Here is a 20,540-nt window from a genome sequence, read left to right on the forward strand (position 1 = left end):
AAGATCATCCCCGCTCATAGCTCCCAGTCTGCTCTCTTCTCTCACACAGGAAACAATAGAAGTACTAGTAATGCTTGACATGGAATTTGAGTCTTGGAACTTTTTTTTTAAACAAACATAGTTAGTGTCCCCTGTGTTCTGATACTTCTGTCCATGCTCAATGGTCCCTTCTGTTGATGTGCTTTCAGCTTCCTGGGCTGTCACGGTCCTAAAATCTTAAAAGTTGTACAGTTGCCCAGTCTTAAGTGCAGTCCTAACTAGCTGTTTGTTCTCTTCCATTTTCTAAAGTGAGCTCACCCATGGATGAGGTGCTAGCTTCCTTGAAGCGTGGTAGTTTCCATCTGAAAAAGGTTGAACAGCGAACTCTGCCTCCTTTTCCTGATGAAGATGATAGTAATAACATCTTGGCACAAATAAGAAAGGGGGTAAAATTGAAGAAGGTACAGAAGGAAGTCTTGAGAGAATCCTTCACGCTTCTGCCTGACGCAGACCCTCTAACACGGAGCATCCATGAAGCTCTTAGAAGAATCAAAGAAGCATCCCCTGAATCAGAGGACGAAGAGGAGGCTTTGCCTTGCACAGACTGGGAAAACTAACAAGTAAATGGCCTTACTTTTCTTCAGTAGCATTCAGTATACAGCTTTTATATTGGATGATGAGCTCTGTCATATTTCATTGCAGCTAGGGGTCATTGTTTACTATATAGGTCAGTTAGAGCCTGGATCATAAATTTGTCAACTTTAGGCTTTACTTCTGTAGTTTCTGGAAACATAACAAGAAAAAATGCTTTACAAAGATGTTGCTTTGTAAATGCTGTGTTTTTTTATATCCTGCTCATTAAAACATTTTTTTCAGTATAAGCTATAATGCAAGTAAAAAGGATAGTCTTACTCTAGTAAAGTGATAGTTTTACTCTAGCTTCAAAAAAAAAAAATAGGAAAAGCTTTTTCTGACTTAGATGTTTCAGTTGCAAACTGTTATGCATATTGAATCTTGATATTTTGTTGGTTTCCCACAAAGGAATCTAATTGCATTGTCTAATTATTTAGCTTTCAAGCCTTAAAGTTTATCATTTATGACTTATCATAATTACTGCATTATCTATATAAATTTGTATGAATATCTTATTGAGTTACCCCTGTGGGTGTTGGTATTCTCCCAAGGTAATAGAGTTTTCCCCAGTACATTTTAATAAGCTAATTTGTATAGTTATTTTGGCACAAATTATGCTAAATATATAGAATTGGTAAAGATAACACAGGGGTTGGCAAAGAATCTACCTGCCATGCAGGAAATGCAGGAGACATGGGTTCAATCCCCAGGTCGGAAAGATCCCCTGGAGTAGGAAATGGCAACACGCTCCAGTATTTCTTGCCTGGAAAAATCCATGGACAGAGGATCGCAGAGTTGGACACGACTGAGTGACTGAGTACACACACACAAAGATAACACATGCTATAAATCAAAAAGTATATTGAATTGGTATGACCAAAACTGAAAAGCTTGTACAGATATGAAATATGCACATATATTCTATTAATCATTATGTTCTCTTGATGGAATGTTTCTATGGTCTTCACTAAAAAGGGGGAAGTAGGTGAGGTAGAGGAATGAGAAACTTATCCATAGCACAGTTATTTTACAAATCCTGGTGCCAAATCCTAAGAATTACCAAGAGAGTTTATTAAAAATGCAGATTCATGGCCTTCATTCCCAAACATCCTGTCAGAGTAGAACTGATACATACGTAGTCATACATCTGGATTTTAAAGACTTACTCCAAAAAAAAAAAACCCCAAAAAAACAGAAACTGTCATTAGTTCTTTAAAAAATATATTGATTAGATGTTGGAAGATACTATTTTGAATATGTCAGAATATTACTAAAAGCAGTTTTATCCTTTTGCGCTGTCAGAAAAATGTTCTGCTGCTTCACTCCCAACCCTGGCCCTCCCTACCAGCACCTGCCCCACTCAGCAGCTTGACAAAGGCATGAAACTCTGACAAGTGGCCGTGTGTAATCTGAGTGTGTTCTAACCAGCATTTGACAGCAACACTATCCTGCTATGGCCATGAGTCTTGGGACTGGTGGCATCCTTTTTTCCCTGTTAGGTGTGGAGGCCTTAATTATTAGTCATGTACTGTTTTTGGATCCCCAAATAATTTCAAGCTCTTTGTGCTTGTACGCTGTGCTTTGTAAAGGAATGCGAATGTGTCCATTCACTGTGTGAGTGTGTCTAGAGACTCAGATGTCCCTGATTGGGAACCATCCCCACACTGGGTGATTACAAATTGTGTCCCACTTCACAATGCTTGCTACCCATTCCCTTGTCCCCTTTAGCATGTAGCCTCTCAATAAGCTGCTAAACCTGTCCAGAAACTACCATGTTGGCACACTGATGACATAATCCCACAGCTAGAACTTCACATAAGCACGCATTTCACATATTCAAGTGGCTTGGATGTTATTTACAGCTTTGGGCTGCTAATTACCTTATATCAGGTGTTAAGAATATGTCCATAATGAATTTGTTGTTCAGCTGCTAAGTCATGTCCAACTCTTTATGACTCCGTAGACTGCAGCACACCAGGCTCCTCTGTCCTCCACTGGCTCCCAGAGTTTGCTCAGATTCAGATCCATTGAGGCAGTGATGCTGTCTATTAGGCTGGTGCAAACATGATTGTGGCTTCAGACTAGAAATTTTAAATCATAACTAGGCTTAGACACATTATTAATCAAAATAGGAACCATTACAATCAATACATTTTTGGCAACGAGAAATAAGTTTGTTTATTCCTAAAGTGTAAAAATCCTTGCTTTGGGATTTGATGAACTCTTGGAAAGCATTTTCTGCTTCCTGCTGATTATGGGAGCCTTTCCTCGCAAAAAGTTGTTGAGATGCTTGAAGAAATGGTAGTAGGTCCGCGAAAGGTCAGGTGAATATGGCGGGTGAGGCAAGGCTTTTTGTAGCCCAATCCGTTTAACTTCCAAAGTGTCGGTCATGTGATGTGCAGCCAGGTGTTGTCGTGCAGAAGAATCGGGCCCTTTCTGTTGACCGTTGCTGGCTGCAGGTGTTGCAGTCTTCAGTGTATCTCGTCGATTTGCTGAGCACACTTCTCAGATGTACTGGTTTCAGTGGGATTCAGAAAGCTGTAGTGGATCAGACAGGCAGCAGAGAACCAAATACATTTTTTGGTGCAAGTTTGACTTCGCAAAGTGCTTTGGAGCGCCTGTCAGTCTAACCACTGAGCTGGTTGTCACCATTTGTCATATAAAATCCACTTTCCTTTACACTCTCAATCCAACTGAGAAGTGGTTCGTTGTTATTGTGTAGAATAAGAGAAGATAATACTTCAAAATGTTTTTTGTTTTTTTGTCTTTTTTTTTTTTTGGTCAGCTCACAAGGCACCCACTTCTTGAGCTATTTCACCTCTTCAATTTGCTTCAAATGCCAAATGACTATAAAATGGTTAATGTTGAGTTCTTCAGCAACTTCTCATGCAGTTGTAAGAGGATCAGCTTCGATCCTCTCTGTAAAACTTGTTGAACCGCCACTGCACTGTGTGTTCGTTAGCAGTTCCTGGGCCAAAGGTGTTGATGTTGCAAGTTGTCTCCACTTCTTTATGACCCATTTTGAACTTGAATAAGAAAATCACTCGAATTTGCTTTTTGTCTAACATCATTTCCCTAGTTTAAAACAACAAGTAATGTCATTAGCAAAAAACATAAACTGAGAAATGTGCATTAAAATGATATATAACATAACCACATTTAAGAATGTACTCCAATACCAAATGGTAAACTTCAGCAGTGCAAAATTGCAATTACTTGTACACCAGCCTAATAACCATCCTCATCCTTGTCGTCCCCTTGTCCTTCTGCCTTCAGTCCTTTCCCAGCATCAGGGTCTTTCCCAATGAGTCAGCTCTTTGCATCAGGTGGCCAAAGGATTGGAGTTTCAGCTTCAACATCAGTCCTTCCAATGAATATTCAGGACTGATTTCCTTTAGGATTGACTGGTTTGATCTTGCAGTCCAAGGGACTCTCAAGAGTCTTCTCCAATACCACAATTTAAAAGCATCAGTTCTACAGCACTCAGGCTTCTTTATGGGCCAACTTTCACATCTGTATGACTACTGGAAAAACATAGCTTTGGCTATTACAGACCTTTGTCGTCAGAGTGGTGTCGCTTTTTTTTTTTTTAATAGGCTGTCTAGCTTGTTGGCAATTTGAGCTCTGGTTTCTCTGCCTTTGTAAATCCAACTTGTACATCCGAAAGTTCTTGGTTCATGTCCTGTTGAAGCCTGGCTTGAAGGATTTTGAGCATTACCTTGCTAGCATGTGAAATGAGCACAGTTGTACAATAGTTTGAACATTCTTTGGCACTGCTCTTCTTTTGGGATTGGAATGAAAACTGACCTTTTGCAGCCCTGTGGCCACTGCTGAGCTTTCTAAATTTGCTGACATATTGAGAATGCAGCACTTCATCTTTTAGGATGTTAAATAGCTCAGCTGGAATTCCATCTCCACTAGCTTTGTGCGTAGTAATGCTTCCTAAGGCCCACTTGACTTCACCTCCAGGATGTCTGGCTCTAGGTGAGTGACCACGCCATCGTGGTTATCCAGGTCATGAAGCCATTTTGTTGAATAGTTCTTCTGTGTATTCTTGCACTTCTTAATCTCCTCTGCTTCTGCTAGGTCCTTACGTTTCTGTCAATAGTGAATAATCCTTTGAAAGTTGCCTAGAATCTTCCTGTTTTGGTTGATTGTTCATGACTGATACATAGTATAATGTTGAGAGGGACAGTGAAATACTGCCAGAAAGTGCATGAGCTGGAACAGCTAAAGACTAAATGTATCCTGTGCCAGAAGCAAACTATAGACTAGTTGTAATCCCTTCCAGTTGAGCAGCCATTGATAAAGGGCTATGTGTTACTGCCTGTGGGTGGTCTTAGTCATTTTTAAAGGCTCTGAATTTTTAGGTACTTTTCTACATGTGGCTAAAAGGCTGTAATTTGTATTTCCTATTAATTGGTTTCTTTTCCTGTAGATTTAAAATAATATAATTATGTACTTGTTTTTGAAGAACTAATTTCTTAAAACTTTATTAAGTAAAAACTTAAGGCCCTGGACATGCTTAGCTTCACCCTCCTCTAAAAGCTCATCTTAAATCTATCTAGCCATAGGTAATAGTATCCTTGAAAGGAATTTCTAAACATAAGAAAATATATGTATTTGAATAGATTTTTTATTATTTGTTTTGTTTCCTGTAGGGCCCTTCTTAAACTTAGGAAATAACTATAGCAATGTTGTCCAATAGAAATATGTGAGTCAGATTTAAAAAGTTAAAGATGATGGGCAAAATTGATTTTAGTAATATTTTACATGATATATTCAGTATAAAATTCCACAGTGTAGTTTTTTTCTTTTTTTTTTTTTTTACATGGCATCTTTAATAATAGCACCATCTCAGTTTGGTTGCCAAGTATTCATTGGTTAAATTAAATTGCCATACCAAAACAACCACATTTTGCTTAATGGAAAAATATTTTATACAAGATTTTCATTTAAACCAAATTAAAATCAGTTTCTCAGTCATACTAGACACATTTCAAGTGCTCAAAAGCAAAGTGTCAGCTTTTATTTGACAAACAGGTCATATATATATTTCTCATGTGTCGTGGATCAGTGCATGAGTCTCAAACACAACTATTTCGAATTTTTTAAAGTGCTGCTGCTAAGTCGCTTCAGTCGTGTCTGACTCTGTGTACCCCAGAGACAGCAGCCCACCAGGCTCTCCTGTCCCTGGGATTCTCCAGGCAAGAACACTGGAGTGGGTTGCCATTTCCTTCTCCAGTGCATGAAAGTGAAAAGTCAAAGTGAAGTCGCTCAGTCGTGTCAGACTCTTCGCGCCCCCATGGACTGCAGCCTACCAGGCTCCTCCGTCCATGGGATTTGCCAGGCAAGAGTACTGGAGTGGGTGCCACTGCTTTCTCCAAAAAGTCCTGCTAAAAGCATCCATTTAAAGACCAATACTAACTCTGTCTTCTAAATCTCATTTTGAAAACTCTCTCTGATGTACTTAAAGATGGCTTTTGATAGTTCTTATTATACTGTCAGTTTATGAGGTAAAGATGTTAAATTTTATTTTTCTTTTTTGTGTATAAGTTTTGACATAAAATGTTAAGAGTAAAAGGAAGAAAAGTGAAAGTGAACCTAATATACAGTCTTTAAAAAATACTCTTTCCCCAGCTTTATTGAGAGTAACTGGCATACATCACTGCGTAAGTTAAAGGTACACAGCATAATGGTTTGATTTATGTATATTGTGAAATGATTACCACAGTTAGTTTAGCTAACCTCCATCTTAAAAAGAAAAATATTCTCCTTGTGATAAGAACCCTTTTAACAACTTGCCTATACATTACAGCAGTGTTAACTATAGTAATCTTACGTGCAACCTTCTAACAGTGATTAAGATCTATTATTTTGTTTCTCATTTTTATTTGATGTTTTCTATACATCATCTGGTATAAATGGTCATTTATAATGGCCAAATGGTATAAAAAGGCCATTTAAAAGAAAAAACCCATCATTGTTCATGCTGGATTTTGCAAAGATACAAGGGAACATAATACACAATGTCTTTCGTAGGCCATTCTTTTTAATATACTGTATTACTCTGTACACAGGTAACTCAACGAAAAAACACCTACAGTTGAACATTGGCTCTTGAAAAATTGTAAACATTTGGTTCCACGATTGGATTCTGTTAGATCCAAAATGTATTGGCTCAGTGGTGTGAAAAAGGAAGCACAACGGGCAAGTTACCACTTTTCCAGTCATTCCAGTAGATGGTGGTTATGAGTTTTAGATGTGCAATGTTCCTGACTGCAACGAAGAAACGGCCTTCTGAAGATTCCTGTTTTTAAGCACCTTCCCCACCTGTCCACCCGTTTACATCCCTGTAGTGGCCAGTAAAGCTCGGGGTCGCTGTGAGTTGGAAGAAACACTGGGTTGACAGATCTACTGTGAGCTGTGTTGAGACTGCTTTAAAATCTATCGTTCAGTGCACTGAATAGTCACCTGCCCAAGATACAGAGCTTGTTCTGTATCAGCTTAAATAGTGTGACCCTCTGAAAAAGAAGTTAATTGTGATAGCTATAGGGTAGGAATTGGAAGAATCAGATGGAAATGCACTGACAATTCCCACATTATTCATCTCCAAGGGATTTTCATCAAGATGCTTAGCAACATCTGAAAAGATACACGACCATGGAGATACACCTATAACTGTGTTTACCACAACGTGATACATTTAACATGGCATATTTTTAGAAGCCCACACATGTAACAGTTTGTAAAGTTTCAAAGTAAAAATTTCCATGCTTTTAAATAGCTCTTCATAATTGTGAATTTATAATAGTTTGAATTTTATGTGCAGCTTTGTTTATGAGAAGCAATACTTTGTAATTTGATAATATTTCAAATAATTTTTAGCCTTTTCGTTTGAACTATTGCTTGATTACTGTAACTCAACATGACTTTCCTATTGAGAATCAAAAATTAGGATTCAATAGTAGGGATGCAGATCTTAAGTCCTTCTAACACAGACCATTAAAGTCTTTATTTTTATGTTCCACAGTGGGAGAAAAACATGCTCTACAAATGTGCAGAAAGTAGACAGGCAGAAAAGCCTCTTTGACTGGCATTTCACTCTTCACATGCTCTGAGTTGAATTTCCGGAGACAGCCTTTGTTATTGTCAGTAAATTTTTAAACATATGTATGTAGCTCTAGGTGCCGATTTTGCTGTAATGGAGTCCTGAAGAATGCATGGAGCCGACATGGATTCTCAGCAGGACTGCTGTGGGCTTGAATGAAGGTAGATATGTTGGATCCCAGTTTACAGAACTCTGTAAGTGTGATTCTGTATAAGACAGGTCTTCACCGGTACATGAATGGCTAATGTACCAAAAGGAACTTTGAGGCAATTCTCTGGCCTAGACCCAGAAAGCAGTCCTGGAGTAAAAGTCCTCCAATGTATCTGCGTTGGTGATCCTGAAGAAAAATTACGCTCACACCTTTGTCACTTGAAAATGCTATTTCTTTTAAGATAATTATGGAGATAATTTTCTGTCAACAGGTTATATTAAAAATCTGTTTAAATATTGAAAATATATTTATTGATGAGACTATGAGCATTGTCACAATATATTGGCTTTATTCTAGCATCATTCTCACACCTTGTTTGAGAATATTAGAAATACAGATTTAATATAGTTAACTCAGTCTCCTGATTACAGTAGAGGTGGGTTATAGATTTTTGTAACAAACCTTCAGCAATGCATTGAAACATGCCTTTTAACCTAATGATTGATTTGATTGATATATTTGAAAAAAATATTTTAGCACATTTGCAAATCTTAAATCATGTATCAATTTTATGCCTTTGAATGCTTGTTCATATCATGTTTGGGGGGGGGTTGTTTCATTTATTGACATTTAGAAAAATACAAAAGGATCTGGTGTCATATTAACAGCAGAAGCTCTGGAACTTTAATATGTCTAGAGGGAATTGCTACCCACTTAGTGTTACAGCTGGGGTTCCATCAAGAGGCAGTACTCCCTTTTAAAAGGGTCCTGTAACCTGTTTTCCTGAGCCATGCTGTAATAAATCTCTAGCAGATGATGCAGGGTGTTCAGATCCATGTGAATCCTTGAGGAATGAATCCATGGCTGTAAGCACAAGCCACCCTGGCACTCTGCGAAGGTTGTCCTCATACCTGAAGATAGGAGGTTAAAGCAGAATCTCACTAGCAGCCCCCAATGGCCATTCTCTGGTAACAACTTTCTCCAACACATCTACTTCCCCTCCTCCAGATTCAGGTTCCTCCTTCCACAAAATTCCATGTTACTGGAGGTCATCAACCTTCGGAGTTCTCACAAATAATAAGAGTTTCAGATAACTGCAGTCCGTTTGTCCAGTTGAATCCTCATGTTAATTAAAAATCAGTTTCAGAGCCCCCCAAAATTTATATCAATGTAAGTATGGTTTCCTTTTTATCTTTGCCCCTAAAAAAATGAACATCTCTGCCCTTAGTATTAAATTTGTATATATTTAGGTAGGACAGTGCTTATATATGATCATGTTTCCAGTTCCAAATTTGCCCATACTACTAATGTGGTTTATTTGACAGTTATATTGCTGTTAACATATCATTTCCATATCAAAAATCCCCAGACAGCTGCTTGTTTATACTGAATCAATGTATAAGTTAACTTACCAATCTAGTCTCAACTCAGTATACTTAAAATAGGGAAACAAGTAGGTGGTGACTTAGTTGTTTGGAGGTTAATGTTACTGCTCACTTGACTGTCAATTTTAAATATTTCTTTTACTAATACAACTAAAATTATGTACATATAATCAACGAGGCCTGTATAGAAAAGGTATTCCTAATGATTTAAAACGCTAATGGTACTGTAGTGTAGCAGCAGTATGTGGAAGAAATATTTGGCTAAAGAAGAATTTTAAAAGATGAGAATTGCTCACTTAATGTATATTTTACAGGCTTAACTGAGTCAGTGAGCAGCATAAAAACAATCATTCTTTAGTTCTTCATTGTAGAACTGAGACATTTCTATAAAATGCACAGCTGTAACAGTTGATCAGGAGTAAGTATGGAGTGGTATTTCCACAGTGAAAAATATGGGGGCTTTTCTTATTATATGGACACACAGAAAATCTATTACTCTGTATAATGAGGGAGGGAAAAGAAGCCTTGTTTCTACAAAGCTGAAATATGTAGCAGTATTTGTTAACTCAAGGCATGACCTCTCTCTGTCATAAAATGTGTTAGATTTGAAAGGCATACTTTGGCCATAGCAGACACTAAGAATTAAAACTCTTATCAGTGGAACAAAAATGAATGGGCAGCACTTTTTCTGTTTGAAATGGGACCAGTGTACAATTAATACATTCAAATTTATACATTCCCTAAGACTTTTTAAATTGCATTCATTGTGTATATAAGAAAAGCCTTTTCTTTCACTAAATACAAGGTTTTCTTTTTAAACCTTTATAATTTTTTTTTTTTAAGCCTCTATGACATCAACCTGTAAAGTGCTCATGGGTTACAGGCCTTATCAGGGAGTTGAAATTTATATACATAATACCAAATTATTCGTAAAAAGCCTTTTTGAACAGCTATAAAACATTTAAAAACTGTGGCAGATGCAGTTATCACACATCCACTTGATAGTGAAAGCAGAAACCCAACAAGTTTTACCTAATTCTTGCACTGAATTTAAATAATATAAAGTTAAGTTAAATGTGCATTTTAAACAGAATTTATTTCTCATTTATTGGTTAGCATAGAACAATGCTTAGTGTTAGAGAGTTGATCACAAGATTGGTTTTAGAAGGAAGATGGTAAGAAAGCAGAAGCACCTTACTGGGGAGCATGTTGCATTCATTTAGTGCTGCTGAACAATTCAGTAGTGATTTCTGAACTTTGCTGCAAAGTGCTCTTTATTTAAAGCACATAAAAAGAGTCTCTGCTTAATTGCTTTGTAAAGTGAAGCAATGGTATATTTTATCCTATAAATATAGTCTAATTTAAAAGTTTTTCCTACAAAATGAGTTTATATTGCTGCCTAAACTATCATCTGTGTAAACAAAGGATTTTTAAAAAGGTGAGAGAGGGAGTCTGGATTGTGAGAGTGTGTGTGTGTGTGTGTGTGTTTAATGTTTGTTCATTGAATTATTTCAGAGATATGTTCATTCTAAAAATTTCTGTTTTACCCACAGTAAATGTACAGCTTGATAGTGGAGGGATTTAATTGACTGAATTCCAAATTCATAAGTGTCTCTCCCCCTCTCCAAACACATGAATCACACCACTGTAAGGTATATGTAGATAAAATACCTCTGAGGCTGATATATTAAATATATTATCAATGTTATACTGAATCTTAAAGCAGCTTGTTTTGAGAGTAAGGAGAAAGTTTGGGGTTTTCTGATCAGGTGTGACTAAGAGAGGCTCCAACTGGTGAGTTCAGGAAAGTCCCTGGAAAGTGATTTGAGATGTATAGAAAAGGTATGGGTGTTGGTTAAAGAGTTCAGTTTTAAAAAGGGAAGTTTTGTTTTTTAAACTTGCATGTTCTATGGTTAACTATCAAAAAGTTATTCTAGCTTTTCCCAATACTAATTATATTGGTTTTAAGAATTCTTCATAATCACAAGATGACATTATCCCTTCATTTGTGACCAAAGAAGGGTAGACAGTACAACCCATGCAGGTGACTTCCTACTTCCTCAACTTGGACAGGATCCCCACTGCGCCATTGAATTTCTTACTGTACTGTATGTCTTGCCAAGTGTGAAACCATAATATATAATTTATGAAGAACTGAAGGCTACCGATCCTTTTGCATGAATAAAAAGCCCATTTGGGCTCATGAAACTGACATGTCTTTTAGCCATTCCGGTTAAATGAAAATTTTAATGGCAAACCAGTTCACCACTTACTAGCTTTGTGCAATATTATAACGGCAGAGGCAGAACACTAGCACGTTGTGCTCGGCTTTTCAGGATGGCTTTAACACCATTACACTAAAATGGACACTGTACAAAACGTATTGTAAATGGCAGCTCTTGCAGATTTACAGTACTTAAATATGCTCAGTTAACATTCTAAAGTATTAAAAGTACAGAGAAAAAATAAGCATTTAGAGCAATACTACGAGATCTCTGATAATGTTCTGTTGCCTTTTGCTCTTTAGTGCAACTTCCTGCATTGTAATGACTGTATTGCTATGTTATTTCATGTTTTTTACACTCATGACTTCAGAGTTAAGTACTTGTACACCAAGTATTGCAATCACCTTTCTCTTCTTGTACATGCAACGTAACAACATACAGTTTTGGTGCTTAACAATATTCTTTTTTTCTTTAATAAAAGATATTTATTGAGTTAAGCTCATTTTGTTTGTTTAAAATTACAATGGTGGTATATAATGTCACTTCCTTTCTAGTAAGAAGGAGCAAGCTATACATTTGTTTTTACATGATGAACAGGGTTCAAACTCTCCACCTCTGTATCTCTGCCTCTTCCTGATCACTATTTGTAACAAAATACAGTTTAGGAATGTTTTTAGCTGTCAGTTTGTGATCATCTAAGTTGGGGATGAAATTAAAAGACGCTTACTCCTTGGAAGGAAAGTTATGACCAACCTAGATAGCATATTGAAAAGCAGAGACATTACTTTGCCAACAAAGGTCCGTCTAGTCAAGGCTATGGTTTTTCCAGTGGTCATGTATGGATGTGAGAGTTGGACTGTGAAGAAAGCTGAGCGCCGAAGAATTGATGCTCTTGAATTGTGGTGTTGGAGAAGACTCTTGAGAGTCCCTTGGACTGTAAGGAGATCCAACCAGTCCATTCTAAAGGAGATCAGCCCTGGGTGTTCTTTGGAAGGAATGATGCTAAAGCTGAAACTCCAATACTTTGGCCACCTCGTGCGAAGAGTTGACTCAATGGAAAAGACTGAGGCTGGGAGGGATTGGGGGCAGGAGGAAAAGGGGACAACAGGATGAGATGGCTAGATGGCATCACTGACTTGATGGACGTGAGTTTGAGTGAACTCTGGGAGTTGGTGATGGACAAGGAGGCCTAGTGTGCTGTGATTCATGGGGTCGCAAAGAGTCGGACACGACTGAACGATTTAAATGAACTGAAGTTGGGGAAGATTGTTGTCTTCACATTTAGTAACAGGACTCTGAACTAGAACCTAGTAGGTTCCCTGAGCTGATGCTGCCTTGCTGCAGCCCTGACACAAGAGGCACGAGTGTAAATGGTCCTTCATTAATGGACTTGGGTCTCAGATTCCACCCAGGGCCTGAGTAAGGGCTCCAGTCCCTCTCTCTGCCCCACATAGCTCAAGTCAGTTTCATCTCCTTGGATAACTGACTTTTTATAGATGGCTGTTTTTGTTCATTTTTAATCAGGGCTTGTCTCTGCTTGAGAAGATCCACATTCTTGTATTACATCCTTTTTTCCTTCCCTTCTCCCTTCCCCAAGCCCTCATTTATAAAATGATGGGCCAAGTAGAAAATGGCACTTTTTCCAGTCTCTAGGGTTAAGGAGCCATTTCTCCCAAGGAAGGACCTCACTCCTTTGTATTCCCTCCATAAATGTATACGAAATAGAGGGCTTTGATTAGTAGATGGTTTTTCTATGAGAGTTTAGAGAATGCAGTTAATAGAAGTGCTTTAGCCAAAATGATAGAATATCACATTCAGCCTCAAAGTGAATGGACTTAATTCTAAGTCTCAACACAGTATATGGCAGTCCATCCTTGTGAAAATCATGCTGTGTCTGGTTTGGAATGGGCTTACTGGGTGACCTACGTGGACAGCTGGAAACCTCTCCTGGAAATCTAGGCCCTGTAGAATTCCTTAGTCCTTTGTAATGCTGTCGTTCATCCTGACCTTGCTGAGTTCTATAAACTGGTTGAAACTTCATTAATTCTTTGCTGCAGGAAGCTGTGTGGAAGAGGTTTAAAATTCTTTGATGCAAAACCACCAACATTCCATCACATTTTGACAGTTAGTGAAGTTTAATCATGTTTCCCAAACACTCTGTCCTTCTGCCAAGTGGATACTCTTTCCACAGACACCCACAACTTGGCTGCTCACCAGGAACTTAGTTCTTCCTCACTGCTAACATCTTCTCCTGATCTTAACTAATAATCTTGGAGGTTCACAAGAGCTCACCAGTTTTACATTCTCATTCTCCAAACTCCGCTATTTGTCAACTTCTTAACCTCTGACAGACGGCTGACCCCCCTCATTCTTCTGCAGTTCAGACAGGTCTATCTCTAGTCATGGTCACGTCCTCCTTTCCCTCATTCCTGCCTCTTCCACCTGCTCTTCCTGTTGCTATGGACAACTTCATCATCATCATGTACGCTCAGGCCAGGAAGCATTCTCCACCTTGTCATTCCAATGGCCAGGCCTTGCCTACTGCCTCCATGCTGGTTAAGAAAATCCTTTACCAATGCTGCAAGGTTTTCTGTAGGTCTCCTAAGCCTACCCCTAGTATCTACATTTTTATGCTCAGCTCATGCCTTTCCACCTGCACACATGTCTGAAATGTTCTTTTGGAAAGCAAATATGCAAAAGGAGGAACTACAGAATCTCATCTTCACAAGTCATTTGAGGCATAAGAAGGGGCTTTAGGTATTGTCTGGGGCGACAGCTACTCAGTGTCAGGGCTCCCTTTCCCCGCACCCCTCAGTGAGTCCCTACAGCACCTTCAACTTCCTCTCCACCCTCACCCTGTCAGGCGCCAGTGTGCTCAGCATTCAGTTCAGACTCTGAGAAGAGTACTTCATTTTAGGTTAAAACCAAGTCTGAGTCTCCCTGTGTCATGCGCTAGAGAAACTCTTGATCGCTAAAAATTTTCAAGGATAAAAACAGAGTATCAAAGACATTAAGATGGGACTTCAAATAAAGTCAGTCCAGAAAAAAACCATTAAGTTCAAACCTCTTGAAAGGCAACTTATTTTAAGACATAAATGAGTTATAGAGCAGATTCCTTTGAAGTGCTTTGAGGGCTAATATGCTGTGTGGATTTAGGAACTTCACTACCTGGAATGTAGCTCCCACGAGGAGCATCCTGGGGACACATACATGGTCATATATAAAACTAGACCACTGTATGTCTCACTTTCCATGAGGTCTCCAAGCTGTAGACGCTTTGGTGCTGACTCAGCCTCAGCAACTTACCTGTCCTCACGTGCTGCTACAGCTAGAAAATTCCCGGTGACTGCAGCCAGTTTGAGTTGTTTCAATCCTGAGTAAATGTCTTAGTCTATTTATATGGTCATCTGGAGCCCTTTTATATTGAAATAATATTTCAAAGTTCTTTTATCAAGTCATTGCAAGTCTATAATACTGGTTTTTGAGTAAACGCCTTAAGCAATTAAACCTACTGCCCAATTTCTGTCAGAATAGTTTATTATCAAGAACAATTAAAAAGTTATTTATCCCCAAAGGGCACTGAACTTCTTCCACCAATGGATGTTTTGTGTAATCGAAGATGATAAATTTGCAAACTACAAAGAAATATTGTTTGTAACCATTTTCCAATGGAGAGAAAATGAAGTCTAGCAGGAATCAATTGTACAGTTATTCCTAAAACTTCTTATGAAAGATTTAGACTAAGAAGCCTTCCTCTGAATTTTTTTGTAGATATTCTATAGTGTGTAAGTATATATTTAAGCTAGAATAATAAATTAACATTATTGACTTGGGGGAGGAGTAAGATGAGGGAAAGTAGCCAACATGGGCATTTCACGATACAATCATATTCAAAATTACATTATGCAAAAGCCACAGTATGGTTCTACTGGAAGCAGTCCAGTTGGCAACAACAGCCCATAAATGTTTTAGGCCAAGATTATCTTTTTCATGCTTTAAAGACCCAAAGCTCTGGAATCTTCTTTAAGTGAAGGTTGAAGAGTTCCAGTGGGTCAAATCTCAATTTAAAAATTCTTTGGTCTCACTTATAGGCCACTTTGTGACCCATTTCTTTTCAAAAATAGGATGGCCTGCCCCTACAAGTGTGTGGGTCAGTGCCAAGTTTGTGAAGCAGAAGTTTAACTCTTCCAACAGCCATAAGAAGATGCAACAGTAATTTCACTGTGACGCAGCACTTGCTAAAAGGTTTTTCCATTTCAGTTATGAATTTCAAAGAGATTCTAAGCTTTGGTGTCACATTAAGGTGAATCATCAGAAGGTAACGCCTAGAGTATTACCTCCCCAACTCCAGCAGTGCTTCCACTGCACTATATATAAGCACGTTGATCTTATGCTTTGGTTTTCACAGATGGTTGAGATGAAGCAATGAGTAAGTATTGCTAGACTTTATTCATTGTCTTAGTACTTTCTCTTCTTCTTCTCACCTTTCCTTATGGTTCTAAATGACATTTGTGTCAATGATTCCCAATTTTATCTGTCCTGTATACCTCTTCTCGGGCTTCCCTGGCTGCTCAGCTGTAAAGAATCCACCTGCAATGCAGGAGATTCGGGTTTGATCCTTGGGTCGGGAAGATCCCCTGTAGAAGGGAATGGCAACCCACTGCAGTATTCTTGCTTGGGAAATCCCATGGACAAGAGCCTGGTGGGCTACAGTCCAGAGGTTTGTGAGAGTCGGACACGACCAGTGACTAAACCACGACTACCACCACATCTCTTCTCAGAATACTAGATCTGCATGTATTCAACTGCCCAGTGATCTCTTGACTTGGATGCTTCATACATTTCAAATATAACATGTCCAAAATGGTTCCTGTGACCCCCACTCTTGTTAAAACCTGGACCCAACTTGTAGGGAAAGAGCAAATTAGCCAAGATGGCGTGGTCAGGCTTTCTTGCCCCGTGTTTTGTAAGTAATGATTATGTAACAGCTGAGCTCACACACAGCACTGCGCGTGTGTGTCACAGGGGCTCACTTCGTGATGGCTGCTTTGTGCCATAGGCCTGTACGAGCTCACCTAAAAAGCAGCGGCATTCCTGCTGCCTCATGGCTGTGTCCGCTGGCTCAGCCACGAGAAGCGAGGAGAGCGCGAGCCTGCTGCCGTGGCTGCTGTGCCAGCCAGGAGAGAAGCAGCGCCTCTGCAGCTCCCACGGCTCCTTGAGTTTTCCTGCAGCCTCTTGGCTCGCGCCTTGCCTCCCCTGGGTTCAGAGAACACTGTGCACCAGATACAGCAAGACAACTGGTGGCACGAACAGGATCAGCTGTACACAAGTCTTGCCAGCTCTACCTTTTTGTGTTTTTACACTTCATCCAGTTCTGCGATCCAGAACCTGTAGGTACTCTTGCTGCCTTTCTCACCTTCAGCCTCCTTATCCAACAAGTACCGGCCACCCTGACTCTGGCATTCACCCACTGCGTTCTCTGTCCCTGACCCCACTGGTCGAGACCACACCCCTCTCTCAACCAGGCTACTCCTTCCAACTTGTTCTCCACCCAGAAGTGCTGAGGACATGTGTCTCCACTGTATCAAACCCTCTAGTTCCTTCCATTGGACTTAGAATAAAACCTCAACTCTCCTTCCTATGGACACAAGGCCGAATGTGATTCAGTCCTTCCTATCAGCCTCGTGACTTACTCAGCTCCAGCACTGTGTATCACTGTTCATCACCTTGGGGCCGATGCCCAAACTCTCCTCTGCCTAGGATGTTCCTTGTTTTAGTAAGGCCAACTTCTTTATGTCCCTCAAAATTCATATGTCCTGATTTACAGTATGTGTCCATTTTTGAAGACCTTAAAAATAAGGTCTTTAAGGTGGGCCTTATTCCACTGTGACAGGTATCTTTATGAAGTGAGGAAATTTAGACAGACACATATAGAGGGAACTTGATGTGAAGGGATGTGAGGAAGAGATGGTCCCTCTTTGACCCAGTTGAAATGTGTGTATCCTTGAATCAGGGGACACATGCAAGGATGTTTATAGAATGCATTGTTCCTAATAGCCAAGAACCCAAATGTTCATCAGCTGATGAATGGACAGACTGATACACCCCTAAAATGTAGTATGGTCATACGATGGAGTACTGTAGAGGAAAAATGAAGGTAGCTTCACAGAACAGTTTGGACGAATCTCACTGACAAAAAGTTGAGCTAAAAGCAACACTATCTAGTATATGATTCCAATCAAAAGTTTTTTTAAAAATAAGCAACACCATAGTGTCTAGGATGTTATTCAGGTGGTAAAACAATAACCCAAAAAACAAAGGCGACTGGCACAAAGGTCATGAGAGCTGTGCATGTGGGGGAGAGGAGAGCTCCGTGGCTAGAAAGGAGCACAAGGGCTGCTGGGGGGCTAAGCTTTTATTTTCGACCAGGGCAGTGGTGAGGTGGGGTTTGCTTTATAATAATTCAATAAGCTGTGCATTTATGTTTTGTATTTTTCTGATTATGTATTACATTTCCAATAAAGGTTTTTTTAAAAACCCTAGCATAGAGTTCTTTTATTAGAATTCTAGAAATTGCTTTTAGAATTCAGTTGCCAAAAACTTCTCTCTGCAAAATAATTTGCATGCTTGTTCTATAAAACAATGAGAACTATATAATCTAACATTTCACTTTTTTCCATTAGTTGACAGGAAATCAGAGCCAAATTTAGTATTCCAATGGAAAAACCAGTTTATCTCAGACTTCTTATCTACACAGCTTCTTTTAATTGGCTTTTCCTTTAATTTAATCTCTCTAGGTATTTTAATATTGTAAGGTTCCTCTGGGGAAGTAGGCGGGAAAAATCTTTTGAAACTTCATCAAAAAGAAGAAAAAGATTTTGCAACAGAGCATAGCATCATGGTTAAGAGCAAGGATTCCTGAGATACTTGCTAGATGTGTGAATCTGGACAGATTACATTCTGTGCTTCCATTTGTTCATCTCCAAAACAGAGACAATAATGATGTGAACTTCATGTGCTTGTTGTACGGGTTAAATGAGTGCAGAGAAGAATGCTTGACATATATGCATGTTAGCTATTATTATTTGGAATATCTGATACAAAAACACTTCACAAAGAACTACAAAGATTTGAGTAGTTTAGAAGCAAGGACATCTGAGATCAGAACAGATGCTCCTGGATAATCTGAGAAAGCAGCCATAACCATACACATTTCCTTCCTCCAGAGAACATAACTTCACTTATATGACACAAAATGTTATATAACAGGCAACATTTTAAATTAACAAAATCCTTACCTTCATGTTTACGCTTTGTAATGCAGCTGAAAAAGTCAGAATTTCTATTTTCCAACTTTCTGTGGAAAGGCAGACCTAAAGAATCAAAATTTAATCCAAAATTATAAAGAAGGCCAACATACTTCTAGTTAAATATGGTGGCTTGAAATGTGTTTTTTGATACTCCTAAAGCCCTAACATGACAGTTCCAAAGGAGTAAACAAAAGAGGAGAAAGTTATGGACAAGGAAAGTCAGTAAGGGCTTGAGAGATGTACGGAAGGTAAATGACTTCAGCGGGTGGAGGACGCTGACCTGGACGTGTGCGGGGAGACGCTGGGGGCCCGGCAGCACCCGACAGGCCAGCATCACTGGGAGGCACTGTGCAATCTGAAAGGTATGGATGAAGTGTAAGGTGACAAGGGGGAGCATGGTGGGAGTCTCAAATAGCCCTCCTACCTCTGAGGCCCTCCTCCCCCACAGCAAGAGTCTAGAGGCTCATCCCCTGGATAAACTGAGCCAGAGAAGATGTGGTCTCAAATAGCAGGTCCAAGAGGAGGGCAGAGGTAATGCTGAGCACTGAAGGAGGCAGTTACAACCTACCTTCAGAACTACAAAGCCTCTGGCTGCCTTCTTCAACCTGGTCCTGAGACAGCCCTCAGCTAGGCATCTACACCCACCCTCCCCAGCGGAGTCTGGAAGATCCCTTTCTGGAGAAACAGAATCGCCCCAGGAAAAAGACCAGCACGTGGTGATATTTGGGTGTGAGGAAAGATGGAGATTTATCAAATGACCAAAGCTGGCCTCCCACCCAGTCAACCTAGCCCCAAAGCCACCAGTCCACCAGCTGCAGCCTCCCTGTCCCTTTAGAGCTGCCAGGATCTGCCTATAGAATGTGAACAGACGGCTTTGAGTCACGGACATTTTCAGAATGTCTCCACACAATGGACAGAGACCACAACAAACAACGTTACTCAGAAAACAGAATTTAGGAAGTAGGAGGAAAATTTTTAATTAATTTTGCCAGAAAAAATAAGGCAAAATACCGCATCCATGAAACAAGAATGTGTTGCAATAGAAAGGAATCATCTGAGAACAAGAAATGACAGAAAAACTATGATAGGAGACATTACAAAAGCAATACCAGGTTTAAAAGAGAGGCAAGGAACTCTCAGAGCTAAATAAATAGAGAGGGAGATAGAAAAGTTAGAGGATTAATTCCAAGGGGTTGCAAAGGGTCAGACACAACTTAGCACCTGAACAACAATATCTGATTAATGCTAGAGCAGAGACGTGAAGGGGAGAAAATTACTAAAGAAACTTACAAGAAACTTACGGTTTTGTCTGCCACAATTTAACTGGGTTTTTCTTTCATATGCAATAGAATGGTTCTCAGATGGTCCTCCAAGGAACATTCCAGGAAGACAAGGACCCAGAAATACTCCACGGGGTGGATGCTGTGGAGATTACCGGCTATCGTGGAGGGAGCACTTTTTGCAGAGCTGTGGGAATAGAAGCCACAGTGGAGAAATCTGAAGGACAAACAAAAAACTAGGCAATGGAGATAATTCATGAGCCCACAATTCTTTCACAGGTTTTTCAATGAGAAGGGGAGAAAGCAACTGATAGTTCTAAGGATTAAGGGTAGATGTTTATTTTTATTTTTTGGCTGCACCAAGTGGCTTGTGGGTAGTTCCCCCATCAGATTTTGAACCCCGGGCCATGGCAGTGAAACTGTCAAGTCCTAAACACTTGGGGGGAGAGGGTATATTTTAAGGTGA

The 20,540-nt window shown here is 39.5% G+C and overlaps 1 protein-coding gene and 1 long non-coding RNA gene across 2 annotated transcripts in view; one reads left to right on the forward strand and one right to left on the reverse strand.

The window, feature by feature from the left end:
* Positions 1-11,981, forward strand: part of JMY (junction mediating and regulatory protein, p53 cofactor) — a 78,198-nt gene extending 66,217 nt beyond the window's left edge. The window contains exons 10-11 of the mRNA XM_055536659.1: positions 289-599; positions 6,693-11,981. Coding sequence (XP_055392634.1) covers positions 289-596 — 308 coding nt within the window. The 3' untranslated portion in view covers positions 597-599; positions 6,693-11,981. The remainder of the gene's footprint in view (positions 1-288; positions 600-6,692) is intronic.
* Positions 8,698-20,464, reverse strand: LOC129620878 (uncharacterized). Its single transcript, XR_008698811.1, has 3 exons — positions 19,075-20,464; positions 18,783-18,857; positions 8,698-8,785 (listed from the first exon to the last, which is right to left on the reverse strand). It is a non-coding gene; the product is annotated as an uncharacterized LOC129620878 (long non-coding RNA).
* Between the last annotated feature and the right edge of the window lie 76 nt (positions 20,465-20,540).

Source organism: Bubalus kerabau, chromosome 10, assembly GCF_029407905.1.
Source record: "Bubalus kerabau isolate K-KA32 ecotype Philippines breed swamp buffalo chromosome 10, PCC_UOA_SB_1v2, whole genome shotgun sequence".
NCBI classification, from domain to species: domain Eukaryota; kingdom Metazoa; phylum Chordata; class Mammalia; order Artiodactyla; family Bovidae; genus Bubalus; species Bubalus kerabau.